Genomic DNA, 20,646 nt, shown 5'->3' with positions numbered 1-20,646 from the left:
AGGTCTTGCCGCCAACCCACCTCCGCTGATACAGCTACACCTAGTAATGTAGCCAAGGCGAGCCCTCCAATGGACTCGACGAACCCCAAGCCGAAGCGCACTCCGCGGAGGGCTGCAAAGGATCGATTTGAAGAGGAAAAATTGATGACTAGTGACAAGTCTCAGCTCATTGATATAGACCTTGTGGTGAGCTGCGATTCTGCTGTGCGCCGGAACGACTCTAATACAATGCTAATGCCTGTTATTTAACAATATAGAAATTGCTCGCGCTTCCTGAAGCTTGGAACTGTCTCGAAGAAGATGAGAAAAGAGAAATTCTGAATCTGCTTCCTAGTGACACGCATCCAAATCCATTTTCCCGACCAGATGACCCCGACTCAAAGATATCCCCTCTACCAAATGACTTTTTGCGCTATGACAATAATTGGCGTGATGGCATCCGTCACTTTCAGTTAGACCTTCAAAATGGACGCTATGATCCTCAATGGACCCGCGACGCTGAGCAGGCTGTCCGGGACCGGGCTGCAGGCAAATTCGACAAATTCAAAGAGCAAGAGTTTGAGGAGTTTTGGGGCCAAAAGCAGAAAATGGATAAATATATACCTGCTGGGGAGAGCTCCCGAGTCAAACTAGGTACGCTCATTGAGCAGGGAGTTATTCGTAAGGGTGACATTTGGAAGTGGTCACGGAACTTCGGCCGCCGCCCAAAGGTTTTGGTTGAGAAGGAGGCCAAGGTATGTTCAGTCCCATATGATGTTTGAGACTATAAGCGCCTAATGCCTTTTCTTAGATTATTGACATCAATGGCGCCCAATTGACGTTCATGGTTCCTGCGGGCCAGCGTGTGTTTCTAAAAACCCCGGCAACTCCAGCTGCACATGAGCCAGTGACGGGAGGAAAACCAGAAACCGACCCATCAACCCTGGTGGCGTCGTCATTTGATGGTGCTGCCACAATAGACACAGAGCCTGGTCCCTCTAGGAAGCGCAGTGCTGAGCCCGAAGCCGAGGTCACCACGACAAAACGACAGCGGGGGCGCACGCGCAAACAGGAGGCCACTACTGTTGAAGAAAAAGCTTGTAAAATTTCTGTGGAAATTGTTAATACTGTCTCCAAATCCGAAACCACCTCGTCCTTGTCTGATTCGAACGTAAACCTCGAACCATCGGCAGAATCCCAGGACGGCGAGTCTCAACCTGTTCAACAAGTGCCAGAGGACATAAAACCTGTGGATGTACAGCCGCTACAATCTGCACCTGAATTAAATGGCGAAAAGCCCGTGGGTGTGGAACCCTTACAATCGACCCCCGAATTGAATGGGGAATCCGACGAGGTAATCATTCCTAATATACAAGGTCCTACTGCACTTACCCAGAAGATGCTGGAAGTTGACGGTCGTATAACGAACGCCACCAATGGAAATGCGTGGAAGGAACTCCGCTGCTACAGGGATAATCAAGATATGGGCACGTTGTGGGAAGTCAGGCAGGCTTGGTTTGTGAAAAAGAACTAGGCCGCCTTTCCTGTGAGGAAACAGCATCGGTCTATTTCCTTTTCTAAGCGACAACGATATCAACATGATACCCTGCTAGCTAGAGGTCAAACTCAATCTCCGTACGGGTTGCGTCTTTCACTGCCTTGGTAAGGGCTAGCACTTAATGATCTTTTATTAGGTCAATTAATTAGTTTTCTAATTACACTCCAAGGTGTTGCATTAGAATCAGAAAATGAAAAATGTCAGAATGCGTCATTAGATTGCCCGAACACCATAGTATCCTCCCTAGCTGCTCGGCTTTGCTCAGCATCGGCTGCATAATCGACCGCAAAGCTACATTGGATGAAATCCTCCAATTCCTCACTGACGGTTTTCAACTTCTCTTTAACACTTGCGACACCCTCCTGGCCAACAATATGTCGCGATGGAGGATTTTCATGTCCCCCAATCGCAATAATGGCGTAAACCGTCTCGGAAACTAATACTTCCATGTGCGCGGAGCTGAGCGGAGGATATGTCGATGTGAGTTCTGGGCCTGAGAAAGGGCCCTCTTCAATGGAGCTGGTCTGATCCGGATTCTGTGAGCCGTTGGCATCCTGCGTATTTGGTAAACGGGGAACGAGCCGGTTGAGTATTCCCCGGAATAGTGGCGCGGGATTTATTCCAGGCGAGTAGGCGGGGACGATCGGGGGTACGGTGGTGACTAGGTTCGTGAGAATGGGGATTTCGATACTGCATTGCAAGATTGTGAGTTTGACGTTGTATGGAGCAATTTCGTACGCGAGACTCTGGGAGAAGAGTTATGGGTTAGTAATAGTAAAGGTAAGAAACGCAAATGATCTGACTATGGTGCGTACATCGCAGAATCCCTCGAGAGCCCAACCCGCAGCGCAGTACATCCCAAGGCCCGGGGTGCCGATATGAGCGGCTGTTTGTAGTTAGAATGTCCATTTTGTTCAGTTCCGAGGCGATGTGTTCTTACTGATTCCAGAGACGATCATGACATGGCCCGACTTCTGCCGTCTCATGTGAAGCAGTGATGCCTTGATGATATTGAGCGGACCGAAATAATTGACCTCAAATTGGTCGCGGACGAGGTTTAAGGTCTGTTGGGAGGCCGCAAGCTCCTCAACCGTTCCAACGAGCGCTGATCGATGGTCAAAAACTGCATAACGGAGGGAAAAAAAAGGCCTGCGACAAGGAATACATACCTTGGCTGGTGCAACAGAGCAGAATGTCCATCCTCCCGAATGTCGCAACTGCTTCGGCGACCACTGCTTGACACTCTCCAACTATCCTGTGCAGCAAGTATCAGCCTATTCCAACCCACAGGCGATAACCGCAATATAAAATTCTATGCGCACCTTATATCCAACTGAACGGCCTTGAAGCGGTCCGGCCATCCCTCGTCGCGGTGGGCTTCAACTTCGGCCAGGAAGGCCTCAAACATATCCCGACGACATTCATCGCGATCAAGGTTCGAGTACGATAGTCCGACAAGAGCGCAGTCACCATGCGCAAGGATCTGGCGCGCAACCGAAATCCCAACGGGCGAGTCCCCCGCGGTGATCACCCATACTCGGGATTCATTATGGGGAGGGAACTGCGGGCGGGAGTAATCGGGGGAGGGATTGTTCTCTGTCATGAGGTCGAGGTGACATTCAAGAGGCCAGCATGTCCATCGCGCAAGGGGACACACTTAATATTGCCAGCAGTGACAGCTCTATTATCTGCAAAAAGAGAAGAAGGAGCTCAAATGCGGATGTGGGGTTGGGCCAAACTGCCGGGCTTCTGGACCGCCGTCCGCCGGGGCTAGTCAAGGTGACTCCGTGTCCGCCATCTATTATCGCGCAATCCGTGGCCTTTTCTTTTCTTCTTTTCTCCCGTTACCCCCGCCATCTTTCAAGTATCAGGTTCACAATGCCTGAACAGCGGGAACAGAGGAATGAGGGAGAGTCAGGCGTACGTATGACGCTGTTTACCGGAGTCCTATCATTCTAACTTTCGTCTCTAGTCCCTCATCAGATCTCTCATCCAGGGCGCCACTATCTTCTTTGTCACCCAGTTCTTCATCGGCCAATTCTTTGGGAACAAGCAGAATGCTAGTTCTGGTGGCAAGTCAGGGGCTATAACCTCCTTTGCAGATCGCGCTGCTCCTGGCGAGATCGAGAGTTACAGCTCCGTTCCGGACACAATTTCCCCTATCTGGCCCACGGACAGCGCTCTGGATATCAGCATCTACGTTTCTCCGTCTATCCTCGTTCCTTCGTTCAAGTCCCTGCCATCGAGCTCGCTCGTATTGGAGGAGAAGAAATTCGGTCTTGGAAATTATAGTGATGTTAGAGAAGTAGAGGCTACCATTCAGGTTCCAAAGGAGGTCCAGAACAACGGGACTCTTTGGGCGCACTTCCTTGTGGGATTGAGTGGACATCAGTTGGATCCTACCGCCAAAGACTACAGCACAGATACAGCCGTCCACTTCTTCCGCCCTCTCAACCAATATCTCCCCAAGAAGAAGGCCAAGAAGCTCAAGAATCTCCTCGCGAGCGCCGACGAGACTGAGGAGGAGGAAGACGATGGAACCCCCGACGTTTCGATTGCATCGTTCTACCACTCGAACTTCTCACTATCGGTTATCCCCGATTCTTCTAACATGAAGTACCGCCAGATCCATCCTGCTATTCGTCGTCAGACCCAACTGGAGACAACTGGTGCGAGGGATGCTTCCGGTCAGAACGGCTGGTACTACCCGATTGTTTTCCTGAATACGTTTTGGCAGCTGAGGGGCCACATGGTGGAGCTCAACTCAACGGTTGAGACGGTCCCCATCCGGTTCACGCTCAATAACCTTCAGAACTGGAAGTTTGCGATGATGGCGAGTCTCGACGACAACGCGAAGCAGACAGCTCGACAAGCTGCCTTCGGAGGCTCTACTCCTGGTGGCGGTGACGGCAGCGAGTTTGAGATGGTCAAGGAGGTTCTCCTCGATACCAACATCTGGTTGCTGGGTACTACCGGTGTGGTTACTATCCTACACATGGTTTTCGAAACTCTAGCATTCAAGAACGACATCGTAAGTCCATATATTACACTGTGAAAAACGGTCTTTTCTTCGGTGGCTAACTATCTTCAAAGTCTCACTGGCGTAAGAAGAAAGATAATGTTGGAACTTCTGTTCGAACTATCTTGGCCAACGTGTTCATGCAGACTGTTATCTTCCTCTACCTCATGGACAACAGCGATAACACTTCTTGGATGATTCTCGCTAGCCAAGGCTTTGGAATTGTCTTAGAAGCCTGGAAGGTCACTAAAACTGTCAATGTTCGCTTGCGCCCGCCTCCGGCTGGGTCCTTCTTCTCATTCCTACCCTATGTTATTGTGTTTGAAGACAAGCACAAGCTCACAGAAACAGAGAAGAAAACGCAAGAGTATGATGAGATTGCATTCCGCTATCTTTACATCATTGGTGTGCCTCTTCTTGGAGCGTACGCCGCATACAGCTTGATGTATAACACGCACAAGTCATGGTACTCATACATCATCGAAACTCTTGTCGGCAGTGTTTATGCCTATGGGTTCCTGATGATGGTTCCTAGCTTATACATCAACTACAGACTGAAGGTTGGTACCATTCCATAGTTTAGCTGGAAACTATTAACAGAATTACTCTAGTCTGTCGCGCACATGCCTGGAAAGGCTATGACTTATAAATTCCTCAACACTTTTATCGATGATCTCTTTGCATTCACCGTTAAGATGCCCTGGCTCCACAGACTTGCAACCTTGAGAGACGACGTGATTTTCTTCATCTGGCTCTACCAGAGCTACAAGTACAGGGTTGACTACACACGTGTCAACGAGTTCGGACAGGGAGGTGAGAGTGACGACGAAGAGGAAGAATCGAAGCCCGAAGGTGCCGAGAAAGTCGAGGAGGAAAAGAAAGAAGCTCCCCAAGCATCTGGAAAGCAAGCTTCAAAGTCTTCTGCCCGCCGGAGGAAGTGATGATCCCGGCCTAACCCGTTCCTTCTCCATTATATGCGCCTGTCCCGGCAAGATCACTGTTTACGGCTTTGGCTTTTATAATAAAGACATCAGATAAGTATATTTTGGCCATTTGTATCGAGCGCAATACATACAGTCCAGGCAATAGACGAACGCAAATCCTGTCAACGCGCGGTTGAGACTTTTTAATCGTATAACTATTACTATTCAACATAATAAATTGGATTTCTGTTACCCATTTTGGCTGGTTTCACTTTCATTATTGATGCTCAACCGGAACTTGCATTGTACGTGCTGGCCGCCAGATTTGGTAAGGCCGAGATTTCGGTACCCGTTAATTTAATTCCCCAAATAATCGATCAAGAACGGAAGGACAACGATCAACACTAACAACCTACGCGACAATACCAGCTAAGTAGGTATCTATCAGTAAATTAGCATGGTATTTAATTTAGACTGACAAATATTCTAGTTAATATCGTGCTTAGACGTATTTCGCTGAGCATTGCGCGCGAATTTGAGGATAACGCGACACATTCCTCGTCCGCGCTGTATAGGCCGTGTTTTGAAGCAGCTTGAGTCTATACAGGAGCACCACCAAAAACAAGGACAGTTTCATTGGTACCGAAATTAGCTTGCCTAGCCTGGTGATTTCCAATAATGTCTTCCGACGTGGAAAGAGGTGTGTTCCCACTTGTGCTTAGGGCGAGTAGCTATGCTAATGTCACCTAGATGAAGTCAGACCGACCAATTTACTGGATGCAATTGAGCATCTAGAAGCAGGTACGCTTGAGCTATCACCTTATGTCAAATTTCTATGTCTAATCCTACAGTATAGTCGCTTCTGTGCCACCAAGGCAGCGTTATACGGATGCCGGGCAGCTAGGGAAACAGATAGCAGAATTCGCGTATGAGAGCGGAGTTCCCCAAGCTGCTCTTGAGCGTCTGTTGAAGACTCTTACGCGGAGTAATTATCTTGACCAGGGAACAATTACCACATTGATAAAAAATCTATATCCGTCCGAGCAGATAGCGTCCAAGCTGGTCACGCAGGTCGTGTGCTGTCTTGGTCCGACGAAGAATAAACCGAGTCCCGCGACACAGGCTCTGTTGCTGCGGTGGTTAATTCTTGTCTATGATTTTATTGAAGATCGATCTCATCTGTCAAAACTCTACGCGGTACTCTTTAACCACCTTGACATGATCAGCTTGCGCAAGCCCCTCTGTCATATCCTCTCTTTCATTACTAGGAGAAAACATGTCAAGCCTTTCAGAATACAAATGCTAATGGAGTTGGTTGGTACTTCCGGTGGTGATGACAAGGAACTCGTCTCTCTTTTGCGCGTCTTCAAAAACTATTACCCCGATGTTATTGTGGGAGATCCTGGCAGGAAGGGTTTGTTCTTCAAGCATCCAGATCGTGAATGGTCAATCCACGTACGACAAGTTCAAGAATCGAACCTGGAGCGGATTCAAGGGGTCGGCTCTACCAGTTTTCAGGTGGTACACCGCGGACTTGTCAAGAGAAGCAAGGTGGAGACTATTGTTCCTGATGTGCAGACTTCTCGAGTTGCGCGTAACCGGACCTCGTTAGAGGAGCTAAGAAACGTTGACCACTTTATCGAAAAGCTCGACAAGATTGAGCTCCCTAACCAGATTATCTCTACCATTGCAGATGGTTTGGCGCAAAAATATCTCTTCTTGGTTCATCCCGAAGTTGCAGATGATCGTCTCAACGATTGGCTGCAAGCTTTTCTGAGTGATCATTTAGAGCATGCTCAAGACTTTGACGATGAAGGTGTGGAAGCTCTAGGCTATGTGTTGGCCCTAGCCGTGAATTACGCACGGTACACGAAGGTGCGAATGCCCAGGCAAAATTGTTCTACTTCAGAGCTAATAGCATCTAGATGATCCCTGACGCCTTCCTTTCCTTCGTGAAGTCATACATTCCAATCTGGAATGGACTTGACAACAGACAGCCAATGTTTGAGCTGCTTGAGTACCTTCCGATTGGGAACTACGACGCTTTGCGAAATGACATATTTGCTCCCTTAGAAGCTGCTATTCTCGAAGACACCGCCTCATCTAAAGCGATTTTACTTGAACTTTACTCGGCTCTTGTTCGTCAATGGGGCATCAAAGTGAGGACAAAACCGTTTAGCATGGAACGGTCGGAACCTCTAAGCCGCCTAATCTCACATGCTGAGCTCCTGGCGTCGTCCATCTTGGAAAGCCCACCAGAACAGCCTTCAACCACCGAGGATTACAAACCGAGTACGCTCTCTGTTCTAGAGTTCTACTTCACATTAGCCGACCTATTTTCATATGCCCACTCAAATGGGAGAATCCGAATCACGGTCCCTCTTGCTCCCACAATCTACAGTCTCGTCTTCACACCTGTGAGCTCTGTCATCTCAAACATGAACTCTGTTCTTTCTGGTTACAAGGCAGCTTTCGAAGAGTCTATGAACTCAGAAACCCTGCAGGTCCAAACCTCGGGCGACCCGCTCTATTCACAACAGCTCGTAGGCCAGTTCAACGGATACATAATGGACATCTGCAATCTGGTATGGCGAAACCGAGCTCTCAACTCAGAAGATCCAAATGCAGTGGGATGTTTGATACCCGCAGCAACAATAACTGCCATCACACAGTACATCCGCGAAATTAATGAGAAATCTCGGCGAAAGAACCGCGATACTGCGTTCTCTTATACGACGGCATCGGCATTTTCCTTGAGCCACCATGCTGCCCTGAGCAATTTTTCTGCAGCTTGCTTCGCTGACCTTGAGAGAGAGAATGGTATTGGGGAGGATAAACCGAAGCTTCATAAACCTGTGACGCAAAAGGCTTTGAGCGCTCTGGAGAAAGAGGGTGGGTTCCAGACGACTTGGCAGGATTACAGGGTGCGGATGCTCGACTGGATGGATGCTACAGGGGGCAATGGGATCGCGAATCTGATGCGCACCACGATGAAAGCGCTACGGAAGGAGTAGGTAACTACATAAGCTATTGTGTAAAACGGCAATCTGTTACGGCATGTATTAGAATATTCACACAGTCACTCTATTCTACAACCGCTAGACGTCTAGAAGCTTAATATACATTTGGATGCGGGTATACTATACAAAGGACGCAACAGACCAGTGCTTGCGCTCATCAGAAGGCCTGAGTCGTGTTCAGGTATATGTCACGGACGCTGGCCTCTTCACGGAGATAAGCCAATATTTCCTCAATCTCTTGCACTTGCGCCTCGTCTTTCAAGTCCACCAATGTATCCTGGTTTGGAGACCAGATGATTTCAAGTTCTTCAATTGTTAGGCCAGCTAACTTTGAAAGAGTTTCGCCAACGTTCTTGGTTTCGGATGGCTCGGTGAATATCACAATGCGTCCTTCCTCATCAGATATGATATCTGTAGCGCCCGCCTCGATGGCTTGGTCGAGGCAATCGTCGGCACTGAAACCATCCTTCTTCTCAAATATTATCCGGCCTTTCTTCTCAAATAAATATGCAGTTGGAGTAGCAGAGCCACCGGCTTCTTTGATAGCGTGCCGTACATCCTGTAATATACGTAACTTGTTCTCCGTTTGACACTCGATGACAGCCGCAACGGAATGCGGTAAAATAGCCTCGATTGTAACTTGCTCTAGCGCTTCACCTGTTACACTGACTCCTTGACCCCGAGCAATCGCTGCTTCAATTATTGCTTTTGGAATTCCGGCCTTTTTCGCGTTCGAGAGGGCGAGGGTAAGACGAGGGTTGAATTTCGTATCTGGTCCCCACACTTCATGATGTTAGTGAAGATAGCAGCACAAACAGAGATTCTTGGTATCGCCCACTCTGGATAGCGGAACTAATTTCCTTTGCGACAGTTTGTCGCTCCTTGCTCTTCAGCTTGTCATTCTTCGCCTTGCCATGCTTGATTTGCGACCACCGGTTGTGTCCCGCGGACAAAGACGGGGAGCTCGTAAAAGTGCGACAATGGTCCCATCCGGTCTGTCTAGCGCGGATACGCTGTTGAACCAGTCTCTTGCTCACAATTGACGCCATTTAAGATACCTCTATTTCCCCTTTCTGCGAACAGTCAGGCAATCTACCCGAGTCGGAGGACTCGAGGCTATAGACATGCGGAGTCGGCCCGACAGTTTCTCCGCGGCCGCTCCCCCATACTGTTGTGTGGACACGACTAAGGAGGTACACTTAAGCTTCATTCATAGTTCACTGTCTGGGTCATAGCTTATTCCAATTCTTTAGGGCAATTTTATATGTGAGCCGCCTTCGCTGGTCCAGCCGAAATCCAATGTCTTCAGCGGAAGTTGCCAGGCCATCTTCCGACACCCATACTACGAATGATGCGGCCCCTCGTGCGGAGCTCGATATCACAAAGCTGCATGCGCTGCCTTCTGAACAGCAGGGCCTGTACCTCCTAACCTTCACCTCCGACTTGGTGCAGCACATCTCCGACCTCGATAAAGCCCAAGTATGCGCCGAACAAAAGTTCCTGAAGCAGGAATTATTCAAGGTCCTTACGCTCTCGTCGCCGGTGATCACACGAGTTATCCGCAACAATCTCGGGCGGTGTTTTGGCGCGATATTCACCAAGGGCGACCGCGGTATACTTTTTGAGACTGTCACTGAACTGTTAGGAGTGCTGAATGCTGGGAAGAATGAAGCAGATCTCCGGACGAAGTTCGCTGCGGCTCATTGTTTGGGTGACGTCTTCACTACTGCGGGGGAGAGTGTTTTTGCCCAGGCCGGCGCCGTTGTGACAAGTCTGCTGAAACTACTGAAGCCGTCCAGTAATCACACTGGCTGCCGAGGGTCAGTGTTTTCTGTGTTGCGCAAGGTGGTTGGTGGCACCGGAGTCCCTGTGGATGAGGGAACGGCGCGAGATATCTGGAAACAGGCACGCAATGCCGCTGTGGGCGACAAATCGACATTCGTGCAGGTCCATGCATGTCGTTGCCTCGAACATTTACTACATACAACTCCGTATTTTAACAACGCTAACGATTTCGAGACGCTAAAGACCGTTGTATGGAAAGTTATCGATAGTCAGTTGGCGCCTGTCCGACATGCCGCTGCAACCTGCCTCGCACGGGCTTTGACGAAATTACACGCCAAGGACTCACAAGTCATGCCGGCGCCGAAACCGAAGAAAGCGAAGAGGCAGTCGAAGAAGCCTGGCCCTAGGCCTGGAGAGGATGAGGATGAGGCCGAGGTCTCCGAGTCGTCAGCTCCCGCAGCTCCCAAAAAGTCAGAGGCCCGACTGTTCTTCTTACTTCCAGATCTTCTCCGCCAGCTATCATCACAGTACCTCCGAAGTACGACATCTAACCGAGCACGGGCCGGGATTGCTGTTTGTTACAAGCACGTTCTGCGCATCTTGGGTGACAAGCTTGTTGAAGAGCGCTATGACCAGATTGCGAATCATTTACTATTCGACCTTCTCAACCACCCCATGGTAACTTACAATCGATTCCGACTACTCATGACGAGGAAGGTTGTTGGGAGCATCCTTGAGGAAACCGTTGGTCGCGACTCACTTCGCGAGAACAGTCGACTCACGGCAGCCAAATGGCTGATAAACGATATACTCAAGGACTATCCACAAGTCATGCAGGAGCGCCGCGAGCCTAGCAAGTATACGCTGACAAGTGCACTCAGTGCTTTGTCTTCACTGATCTCGTCGCTTGGTTCCGCTTTTGCTTCTCTCGCTGAGAGTTGCCGTGATGCGTTGCTACAAGTTCTTGCTCACCCTAGCTACACTGTCCAGGTCCACACGGCACACTGTCTACGTACCTTTGTCCTTGCCTGTCCCTTCCAGCTATTGTCATGCGTCACCATTTGCTTAAACAGTCTCAATAGAGAAGTGGGGCAGTTGTCTACTCCACGACAGTCACCCCGGCGCTGTGTTGGCTATGCCAACGGCATGTCCGCGATGCTAAGTACATCTCGATTGCAACCACTCTACGGATCTGTCGAAGTCTACTCTCGTGTCTTTACCCAAGCCACGGATCTTCTAAAAACGAGCAGTAACTCAGAGCTGCGAGCCGCCAGTACTCAGATTCAAGTGGCATGGATTTTGATAGGAGGACTGATGCCTCTCGGCCCTAGCTTTGTGAAAATTCATCTCTCTCAACTCATGTTACTCTGGAAAAATGCCCTACCCAAACATCTGAGTCAGGAAAACTCTGCCAAGAAGGGATATTTGGAGATGAGTTTCCTGGCGCACGTTAGGGAATGTGCCCTCGGCGCGTTGCTTGCTTTCATGGAGTTCAATGGCAAGGTGATAACAGCTGATGGAGCGAGAAGGATCGCTACCATGCTACAAAACACAGTCGAATTTATCGATGAAATTCCTCGACAGAAGGGTGTAATGGATATATCACAGCGTCTTCATCCTTCCTTGCAGTTGCACGATATTGAAACCATGGTCCGACGACGTGTCCTACAATGTTTTGCGAAACTTCTCCATGCCCATCCACTCAGCCACGCAGATGTGATCTCGCAGTCGAGTCTTCTGAGTTTGGCGATTTCGTCGTTTGCTGATCCTGACGCCACTCAAGCGAACCCCCTGGAAAGTTCAATTGCAGCATCAACCGCGCAATTTGAGAACCTTTGGGATCTCTGTGACAACTTCGGATTTGGTGTAACAGGCCTGGCTAGAGAATATGTTCGCTCGACTCTCTCAGGGAAACATGAGGGCGAGAGTGGCCCAGCTTGGTCTGCAGTCGAATCTACAGATCAGGTTGTTGACGATGCCGTAAGTAAACACATTCTCATTTCCTCGGCTTATGTGGTATTTAACAATTGCAGTTGATATTCCCCATCTGCCAAGCCAGTGAGCATGACTCGGTTTTACTCTACTCTACAAGACAAGGGGACCGTCTCTCAGCCGACCCACAGTCAACTGGAGTAGTCAATGCTGCAATTGAGTTGTTCTCTGTTGCCATCGCGTTGCATGCTCCAAAAGTCCAGGAAAGTAGTGTCGAGCAAATTGCGACGTACCTTTCTTCGACAGGCTTGCAACGTAATCCCGGGCGCAAGGCAGCTATGGTTGTCAACATATCCGTGGCGCTACTTCAAGCTCTAAAGATTGCTGTGCGAGAAAATGGTCCAGCAGCAGGAAAGCTCAGTCCCACGACCGAAAAAGTCCTGCAGGAGCTTATTCAGGTAGGAACTCCTGTATTTATATCTCGGAGACGTAGTGGATTTAAAACTAATCAATCTAGAAATTCGTCATTGATCCCGATCCGATCGTTCGGACTGTTGGTGTCGAAGCGCTTGGGCGACTGTGCGAGACTTCAGGCAATGCCTTCACCAATGCTCAGATTAACTGGGTGGTCGACACAATCGTTGCGAATAGAGAACCTAATGCTCGCGCTGGCTGTGCGGCCGCCTTAGGATGCATCCATTCTCAAATCGGCGGAATGGCAGCTGGTCTACATCTCAAGACAATTGTTGGTGTACTCATGTCACTTTGTAATGACTCTCACCCCGTCGTTCATTTCTGGGCTCTTGGTGGCTTGGAAAAGGTGGCCAACTCCGCAGGCTTAACCTTCTCTCCCTTTGTCTCTAGTACTCTAGGGATGCTGGCTCAGCTCTACAATGCCGATAGCCACAATGTGGAGGCCGAGACCCTTGCCACATCTAATATTGAAATGTCATACTTAACACCTGTGGTGGTCAGCCGTTGTATCGATTCTTTGATCAACGTTCTGGGCCCCGATTTACAGGATATCGCCAAAACACGGAATCTGATCCTCACTCTTCTGCGCCAATTTCAGCTGGAAGAGAACCCAGCATTGGTCACTGAAAGTTCCCGATGTCTTGATCACCTCTCGCTATATGCACCAGGATACATCGACTTTTCCGGATATGTGAGACGTCTACAAAGTGAACTGTCCGCGCAGGACCCCTTGATGAGAGACGTGGCCATTCAAGCCTTGACGAACCTAATGAAACGAGGCGCCACCGCCGTCATCAATGCTGCTTCTCCTGCTCTGCAAGAGGAGATATGGCTCGCATTTGACGATAATCCTAATAATACCATTCTGAAAAGCATGATTCAGGATTGGCTACAGCAGACTGCTCTTTCTGAGACAGAAATTTGGGTCCAGCGCTGTCATGACACTCTGACAAAGACTCGCTTGAAAGTGGAGGATATTCCACCCATATCCGGCATAAAACCCACAGCTACTGATCTACCAGACGACGAAGTTGCGGGCTTTGCATCTGCAATCGCAGGTGCTGGTCAGGAAGATAGTACGGGTGCTGTTGCCGGCCAAGAGCTGTTGAAATGGCAGACTCGAAACTTCGTTATGAGCTGTCTGAGTGAGTTGCTGCAGTTGGTCCAGGAGGCCATTTTACCGGATCAGACAATTCCCGCAGAGTTGGCTCTCCAGCAAAAAGTTGGAGATATTGTCAGAATGGCGTTCTCAGCGTCAACCGCAAACGTGGTTGAGCTCCGTGTTTGGGGTCTGAAAATACTGGATCAAGTCTTAAAGGTAGCACTTCATCCATCTTCTTCGTTTCCGTTGACTAATATTGTTCTAGATGTTTGGCAAAACCCCGGATCCAGACTTTGCGGAAGCTTCTCTACTTGAGCAGTATCAGGCGCAGATCGGGTCGGCTCTTACACCAGCTTTCGCTGTGGATTCTTCTCCTGAGCTTGCCTCGGAAGCTATCAATGTGTCCGCCACCTTTATTGCAACTGGGATCGTAACGAATGTGGAGCGGATGGGAAGAATCTTGAAACTGTTGGTCCTAGGCCTGGAAAACTTTTCAGCAAATCCCGATACAACGGAGATTGGAGATCTCAAGGGCCTCAACTCAAACGCAAAGGTCATGGTTAAGATGGCGCTGTATGCGGCATGGGCACGGCTTCAAATTGCAAGCATCGAACACGAGTATCTTAACGAGGTTGTTCAACCTTACCTCCTGAGGCTCACTCCGCTGTGGCTCTCCTCCCTTCGAGAGTATGCCCGACTCCGGTTTGAGCCAGATATCTCGGGCAGTCTTGGTACTGCACCGGAGAGTGGTGACTTGGATGAGGTTTACGCTGCCCTCAATCGGGAGACGCTTCTCAAGGTGAGTCTTTTCTTTTGCCCTTTCTGTCCCTCAGATCTAACAGCATTTGCAGTTTTACCAAGAAACTTGGCTGAGTCTCGTCGACGCTATTGCCGGCCTCGTCGAGAGGGATATAGATTTTGTCTTCGATGCTTTGGACGGAAAGGCACGGATTGAAGAACCCGAGAAGCCAGAAAACGACGATGATGGTCTCACTAATGGAAAGCCAAAAGGAAAAGGCCACGATATTAACTACCGTGACGAACCTGTGGCATTCTTCTTCGTGCTGTTTGGTTTGGCTTTCGAAGCTCTCGTTGACCAATCCACCTCGGCAGCACAGAGAATGGAAATTCTCCAGGCTCTTAAAAGAATTCTGAGGCCCATAATATCGGGTAACGCTATATACCAGGATGCTATTTTCTCCGAGACAATGGACAGTCTTGATCGTCTGGCGCTGACTGAGGGAACTGCTATCCAGAATGTGATTGTTGAGATAGCGCGGAATCTCGCGTTAGACCATCCTTCCGCGAAGGCTGGAGAAGATCGCAGTGACCATCTCTCGGATGATATCGAGCAACTTTTTGAACTGACGAGGAGCATCATCCTAGTCCTCGCAGGCCTTCTACCCAACCTTCGGGAGTCAACAACCATCGCACGATTCAACGTGGGATCCGATGATGCGCTGGCGCTTATTCGCCTCTCATTGTCTTCATTAGTCAATGTCGCCTCGATCTTCCCGTCAATCATCCGAAATGACCTCAACGCATGCATTCTTCACATATTCAGCACCATTCTTGCTACAGGCCTCTGCCAGCAAGAAGTAGTTCCACAGGCCCTTCCGACATTCAAACACTTCATCCAAAGCATCAGTCATCAGAAAGAAGGTTCAGATAGCCCGGAAAATCAGAGCGTCGTCTCCCACCAACTCCGCGGATACCTCGTCCGCGTTCTAACAACCCTCACAATTGCGCAACGCCGAGAATCAGAATCATCATTGCCTTGCGCCAAAAACACACTACTAATGATTACTATCCTCCTAACTACGGGCGGGCACCTTATTCCACCTCACGACCCGATCCTCTCCCAGATCCTCAATGAGCTCCTCGACTGTCTCCAAGACGTTGGCCTCGCGAGCGTTGCAGCGGGCTGTATCCGTTCGATCCTCGTTTCACCTACGCCCAAATCTACAACAGATCAGGTAATCGCCAGGTACTTGATGCCGCGCCTCATATCCTTCCTTGTGGGCACTCCTTCCGAATCCGGCGAGGTTGCGAACGACCCGGAGAATTCAAGGACTATCATCGCACGCACATTGGTGGCTTGTGTGACAGGTGCAAATATCTTCGCTGTTGAAGAGATGCCAACAGCCATATCCCTGGTCATGTCATGCCTCCTTGCACGGGCGAAACGCGAAGGCCAATCCGTCCACAAGGAGACAGCCGGGTATCTCTTAGAACTAGCGAAGACTAACCAGGTTGTTTTCAGGGCATTAGTAACGACGATGAACCCTGAGAGCAAAGGGTTATTGGAGGAGGTTCTTCGCAGCGCGGATGTTGGCTCTGGATCTGCGGCGAGCAGGGAAGGGCAAGATGGTGCGCAGGCAGGGGCTCAGCAAAGTATGCCGAGTATCGCGCTGAGATTCGATTTCTGAGGGTAGTTCTGTAGCGATTAGCTCTTGATTTGTCGACGCTTTTTATAGTTTCGTTTTCATACCATGATTATATATACATATATAATAACTATACTATGCTTATCCTGAGTGGCACCCCGCCTTCCTAGCCCTTCCGCCCCCATACAGTTACGGACTGACAACACCTTCGACTTCTTGAACCTCTCTTTTCCATCATCAAACATCCATCACTAATTTCATCCCCAATGTCCAACCTTACAGACCTCCCTCCAGAAATATTCAATATCATCCTGTCCCACTCTCTCTCAGATGATGAGGATATCCCGCGCCTTTGCGAGCTCTCCCTCCTCAGCCGCAAATGGTACGTGGCATTGATCGACCGAATCTATTCAGAATGGACGTTCAACGGCGCAAAACAACCGTTCTTAACGCTCTGGAGATTTCTAAGGTCTATTCTCCGTGATCCTCATTTAGCCTCCCAGGTGCGAACGTTAAGGGTTGGTAACTGGGGGTTCTTTCCAGATGCTTCTGTACACGGGCCTGGTCTTCAGCTTCCTCCAGACGAACTTGATTTAATCCGCCGCTCTATTCACGATGCGGGAATCGCCCATCTTGAAAAGCGTATCATGATATGTCTGCGTAAGCGGGATCGCAGGCCTCTTATGGCTATTCTTTTGACGCGTTTGTCGAATTTGGAGACTCTCTTTGCCCATGTACCCAGGTCAGATCCATTCCTCGCATCTGTTCTCAAACAAGCGGTTGAGTGTCATGAGAGTGAGGCGCATCCGCAGCCGGCTCTTCAAAGGCTCCGTGGACTCCATATTTGTCAAGAGTCCCCTGTTGATACCCCCAAGCAGCCTGAAGATTCTGAACCAGACTCGGATGATGAAGAGTCTGTAAGTAGGGAAGCCCTGCGGCTAGAGTATCTATGGCCTACCTTTCGTCTTCGAAGTCTCCGAGAACTCTCGATGGTTGGTCTCGATACCGACAAAGCAGCATTCTGGTTAGAAGATGGCGGGATATCCCACATCGAAGGCCTATACCTGATCAGTAATTGGAGATCAATTTGCACATATACTGACCTCCAAGCACTTATTGACCAACCAAAGGCTCTTAAAAACTTCACGATCGCCTTGAATGATAATCCTTTCGACGCAAGGCGCAACATGGTCATTTCCAATGTCGAAATCTGGAATTGCCTACAGAAACATCAACAAACTCTCAGGACAATCGACATTTGTCGCTCTAAACACATGCATCGCGATGAGAATGGCAACTTTGGCCTTCTCCGCGCATTTCCAAATTTGCATCATGTACGTATTCAAGCAGAGATGCTACTAGGAGGATGTTGCGGCTCGCCTCCTGCTCCTTTCCGGTTAAAAGACACTCTCCCCAGCACACTCGAAACACTGACACTCTACGGCGAGGAAGGATTCAGCATAATCCCTGATATGCCCCTCCAGTTGACGGAGCTGATCAGTGGAGAGGACCTTTTTCCGTATCTGACCGCAATCGTGCTGGATGACATTGCGGAGCTCTACGAAGACTTCTCACAGGAGCTCAAGCCCCAGTATCAGATCCTCGATCGTCTATGTAAAGACAGGGGGGTCGATTTCTGGATTAAAGAAGCCACTATCTCGATTGGCGGTGTGTTAAGCTATCAGGAAATATGGGGAAAGGCATTAGACATGCAACTTGATGGAGAAGCGCGAAATATGGCTGTTTCTTACAAACCAAAGAAACTTCGAGACCGTCAAGAGCTTATCCTTCGCTCTGATCACACTACGGTTGAAGCTGATGAATATCCTGAAGAGGATGATGAAGCTGATGTACACACCTGTACAAACAAAAACCGTCAATCAGAACCAATTCCCTTCATCGAGCACACAGGTAAAACCGCATATATGGTCTTCGGTTATGGGATCCTTCCTCCACTGTTTTCCTTCGCCATCTACTTCACGCACCCCGACGCCACCCCGAAAAACACAGACATGAAGGCGCTAGAGCATCAAATCACGCCGGAAAACTACACCATTCGGTATGACGTATACTTCCTCCCAAGAGCCAGTACAGGTGACTGTATCGCTCATTACCACGACGAGAAAGAAGCCCGAGGAAGCTACAAAGACCAAATTAAGGCCTTCCGAGCCACTCCCCGGGATGAAATCCATCCTCTCCCAGGAACAACGGGACAAATACCCGGGATGGTAAATCGGTATCCGATGCTGGGTGCGTATAGATCACTCCTGTTTAGCTCACCAGAGGAGAATTGGCGAAATGGTCTTCTTTGCGTGATGTTTGATCGGAAGGACATCGCTGAAAACGATGCGAGGTATCGAATGGCGAATAACCCGCCGCCACCGGTTCTAGCAACACGCTATCCACTTAATCAGACAGACCCTACGTACAGTCCTGGTGAAAATACGATTTGGGAGACGGTATTCGACCTTGCGCATCGGGAGCAGGATAAATATCTTGGGCCTTGGCGAAGAGCTGGAAATCGTGGCTGGACGACTTGGTAAGGAGTAGCGCGGCTGAAGTTGTGCACATACTGGGGTTTGATCATCTTCGTCTAGAGCATAATTTAGATTGAGACTGGTTGGGAATGGCCTGTTAGTTGTTCGTTGGTCTAAAGACAGCTTATTTCTAACGCTCTTTATACATACGCCTCCAAGTACATTTTCGGATGTACGTGTATATATACGCGGCAACCAGGTTGGTAACCTAGTACATTATGTGATTTAAATGTGTTGGGTTCATGAGCGTATCTATTCTCATCAACATCTACTTGACATTGTGGGTATCAGACAGCGTATTGAACATAGTTCTAGCCAGATCAAGGTCGTACCATGCATAAAAGTGGTAGTAGATATATTATAAAGGCTAAACAAAGGAAATATGCAACGATGGAGATATGACGGAAAATCCTAAAACGGAATAGCAACGCCCATATAAGTCCTGTATACGTCTAAAGACAAGTCCGAATGGTAAAACAATGGTGTACAGAATCGAAGGAATGTCTGAGTCTTGATTTAGAGGGTCTCAACCTAGAGATTCGCTCAGATGGGCCACCGGGGCCGCGTCTTGAGCATGCTGCGACATTTCAGAGGCTTTTTGAGCTTCTTTTGTTTCCTTTGGAGGTGTCTCCTTCTTCTCAGGGGTATTCTGGGCTCGCTGAGTGGATGAGTATCGAAGGAAAAGGAGAATCATGACTAAAGAGTTGTTAGTAATTCTGCGACATAGGGACGGGGCAGGTGAAATGGAGAAAATGAAGAACTTACAAGCACTGATGGCAATTGCCAATGCCGCCCTCCGCGTAAGGATCCACCGCAGGCCCTCGATCTCACTCTTACTATCACTGTTCAAGGAGACAGTGATCTTGTAATTGAGCTCTTGCACTGACGTATCAATGCTCCGTTGCAATTCACGGACCGTCATCTTGTGATCATTGAACATCCCCTTAATGTCATCCTTCAATCCAGCAAGTTCCTGATTTGTGCGCTGCGAAAGGATATCAGATTCATGCTGTAATGACGTTCGTGAGGCTCGCTGCCGCTGAACCTCCGAATTCCTGGCCGTCTGCAAACTAGACTGCAATTCCGAGCAGGCTGCCTTGAAAAGGTACGTCTCATTCTCAACATCCGACTTCGAAGTCAGATTCTGCTTCGCAAAGTCGAGATTGTTCTGCAATATGGTCCGCACTGCTTTCATGATCGTCACAGACTGCTTGTCCGAGAACCCGCCAGTCGCGAGATCCTGCACAAGACTATACGTATCGAAATGGTGCACGTACGGCGGCGGGGCCATATGCGGGGGCTGTTGAGGCGTCGATGTGGGTGTCAGGTACGCTGACGGCGAGGGCATATGTAGAACTCCGTCTAGTGGATTCCCGTCGAAGATCGGAGAGTTGTGTCGCTCTTCGGATTGAGGTTCCTTGGACTCAGGGGGAGTCTGTTGCTTCGCTTCGAGAACTTCCGGTTCGGCGTTGTCCTCTTCCTCCTCTTCGGGCTCAACTTGTTGCTCATCTGGCTCCTTGCGCTCGGCTGGCTGTGCCGCTTTCTCGGATTCTGGTTGCGATGGTTCCGTTGATGCATTCTCGGCAGCGTCACGAGAAGACTGTGATTGTGACTGTGACTGTTCCGGTGGGGAATTCGCATCTGTCTTCTTCTCCGGCGGCGCAGATTCAGGATCCTGGTTTGCGGCGGACTCGTCCTTCGGTCGAGATGGGGGAGGTATATTGGGCTCAACTGCCGGGCCGTACCGCCGCTGAATTGAACCTTGGGTGCACCGTCGTGTGGAATGGAAGGGGGCTCGAGAAGACCGGAGAGGTCGGGCATTCGAGGGGCCGCAGAGGGAGCGATAGGTAGAGGGCTCGCAAGACTTGACTGCGCGCATCAGGTTCGGGTATAGAAATGGGAGTCTGGGAGATGCCATCGTGCAAGATCG

General features: G+C 49.4%; 8 protein-coding genes across 8 annotated transcripts; 5 read left to right on the top strand and 3 right to left on the bottom strand.

Moving 5' to 3' along the window:
* Positions 1-69: 69 nt before the first annotated feature.
* ASPSYDRAFT_37213 (uncharacterized protein) lies at positions 70-1,513 on the top strand (the record flags this gene model as incomplete). Its single annotated transcript, XM_040845515.1, has 3 exons — positions 70-186; positions 258-734; positions 791-1,513. 3 exons carry the CDS (start codon positions 70-72, stop codon positions 1,511-1,513), a joined length of 1,317 nt encoding a protein of 438 aa, XP_040696499.1.
* A 224-nt stretch (positions 1,514-1,737) lies between these two features.
* Positions 1,738-3,140, bottom strand: ASPSYDRAFT_164034 (short chain dehydrogenase/reductase family protein; the record flags this gene model as incomplete). The annotated part of the gene is made up of 5 exons (XM_040843218.1): positions 1,738-2,283; positions 2,353-2,423; positions 2,478-2,642; positions 2,707-2,792; positions 2,860-3,140. The coding sequence occupies 5 exons, from the start codon at positions 3,138-3,140 to the stop codon at positions 1,738-1,740; spliced, it is 1,149 nt and encodes a 382-aa protein (XP_040696498.1).
* A 275-nt stretch (positions 3,141-3,415) lies between these two features.
* Positions 3,416-5,497, top strand: ASPSYDRAFT_62737 (CLPTM1 family protein; the record flags this gene model as incomplete). Its single annotated transcript, XM_040850163.1, has 4 exons — positions 3,416-3,457; positions 3,510-4,568; positions 4,631-5,116; positions 5,168-5,497. 4 exons carry the CDS (start codon positions 3,416-3,418, stop codon positions 5,495-5,497), a joined length of 1,917 nt encoding a protein of 638 aa, XP_040696497.1.
* A 660-nt stretch (positions 5,498-6,157) lies between these two features.
* On the top strand, positions 6,158-8,493 carry ASPSYDRAFT_62736 (Mis6 domain protein; the record flags this gene model as incomplete). Its single annotated transcript, XM_040850162.1, has 4 exons — positions 6,158-6,179; positions 6,230-6,280; positions 6,336-7,354; positions 7,405-8,493. 4 exons carry the CDS (start codon positions 6,158-6,160, stop codon positions 8,491-8,493), a joined length of 2,181 nt encoding a protein of 726 aa, XP_040696496.1.
* Positions 8,494-8,656: 163 nt separating this feature from the next.
* On the bottom strand, positions 8,657-9,584 carry ASPSYDRAFT_214071 (post-initiation translation factor DPC29; the record flags this gene model as incomplete). The annotated part of the gene is made up of 2 exons (XM_040844080.1): positions 9,338-9,584; positions 8,657-9,282 (listed from the first exon to the last, which is right to left on the bottom strand). The coding sequence occupies exons 1-2, from the start codon at positions 9,546-9,548 to the stop codon at positions 8,657-8,659; spliced, it is 837 nt and encodes a 278-aa protein (XP_040696495.1). The 5' UTR covers positions 9,549-9,584.
* A 214-nt stretch (positions 9,585-9,798) lies between these two features.
* ASPSYDRAFT_95490 (AP-1 complex accessory protein LAA1) lies at positions 9,799-16,221 on the top strand (the record flags this gene model as incomplete). Its single annotated transcript, XM_040853122.1, has 5 exons — positions 9,799-12,264; positions 12,318-12,674; positions 12,734-14,008; positions 14,058-14,591; positions 14,644-16,221. 5 exons carry the CDS (start codon positions 9,799-9,801, stop codon positions 16,219-16,221), a joined length of 6,210 nt encoding a protein of 2,069 aa, XP_040696494.1.
* Positions 16,222-16,445: 224 nt separating this feature from the next.
* On the top strand, positions 16,446-18,722 carry ASPSYDRAFT_95489 (uncharacterized protein; the record flags this gene model as incomplete). Its single annotated transcript, XM_040853121.1, has 1 exon — positions 16,446-18,722. One exon carries the CDS (start codon positions 16,446-16,448, stop codon positions 18,720-18,722), a length of 2,277 nt encoding a protein of 758 aa, XP_040696493.1.
* Positions 18,723-19,353: 631 nt separating this feature from the next.
* Positions 19,354-20,634, bottom strand: ASPSYDRAFT_125916 (uncharacterized protein; the record flags this gene model as incomplete). The annotated part of the gene is made up of 2 exons (XM_040840459.1): positions 19,354-19,412; positions 19,482-20,634. Coding segments are annotated over 2 exons (1,212 nt in total), but the record flags the coding sequence as incomplete, so codon positions are not given.
* Between the last annotated feature and the right edge of the window lie 12 nt (positions 20,635-20,646).

This window comes from Aspergillus sydowii, assembly GCF_001890705.1.
Source record: "Aspergillus sydowii CBS 593.65 unplaced genomic scaffold ASPSYscaffold_19, whole genome shotgun sequence".
Classification (NCBI taxonomy): Eukaryota; Fungi; Ascomycota; class Eurotiomycetes; order Eurotiales; family Aspergillaceae; genus Aspergillus; species Aspergillus sydowii.
Note: the sequence above shows the minus strand (reverse complement) of the source record. Positions and strands in the feature narration are given on the sequence as shown.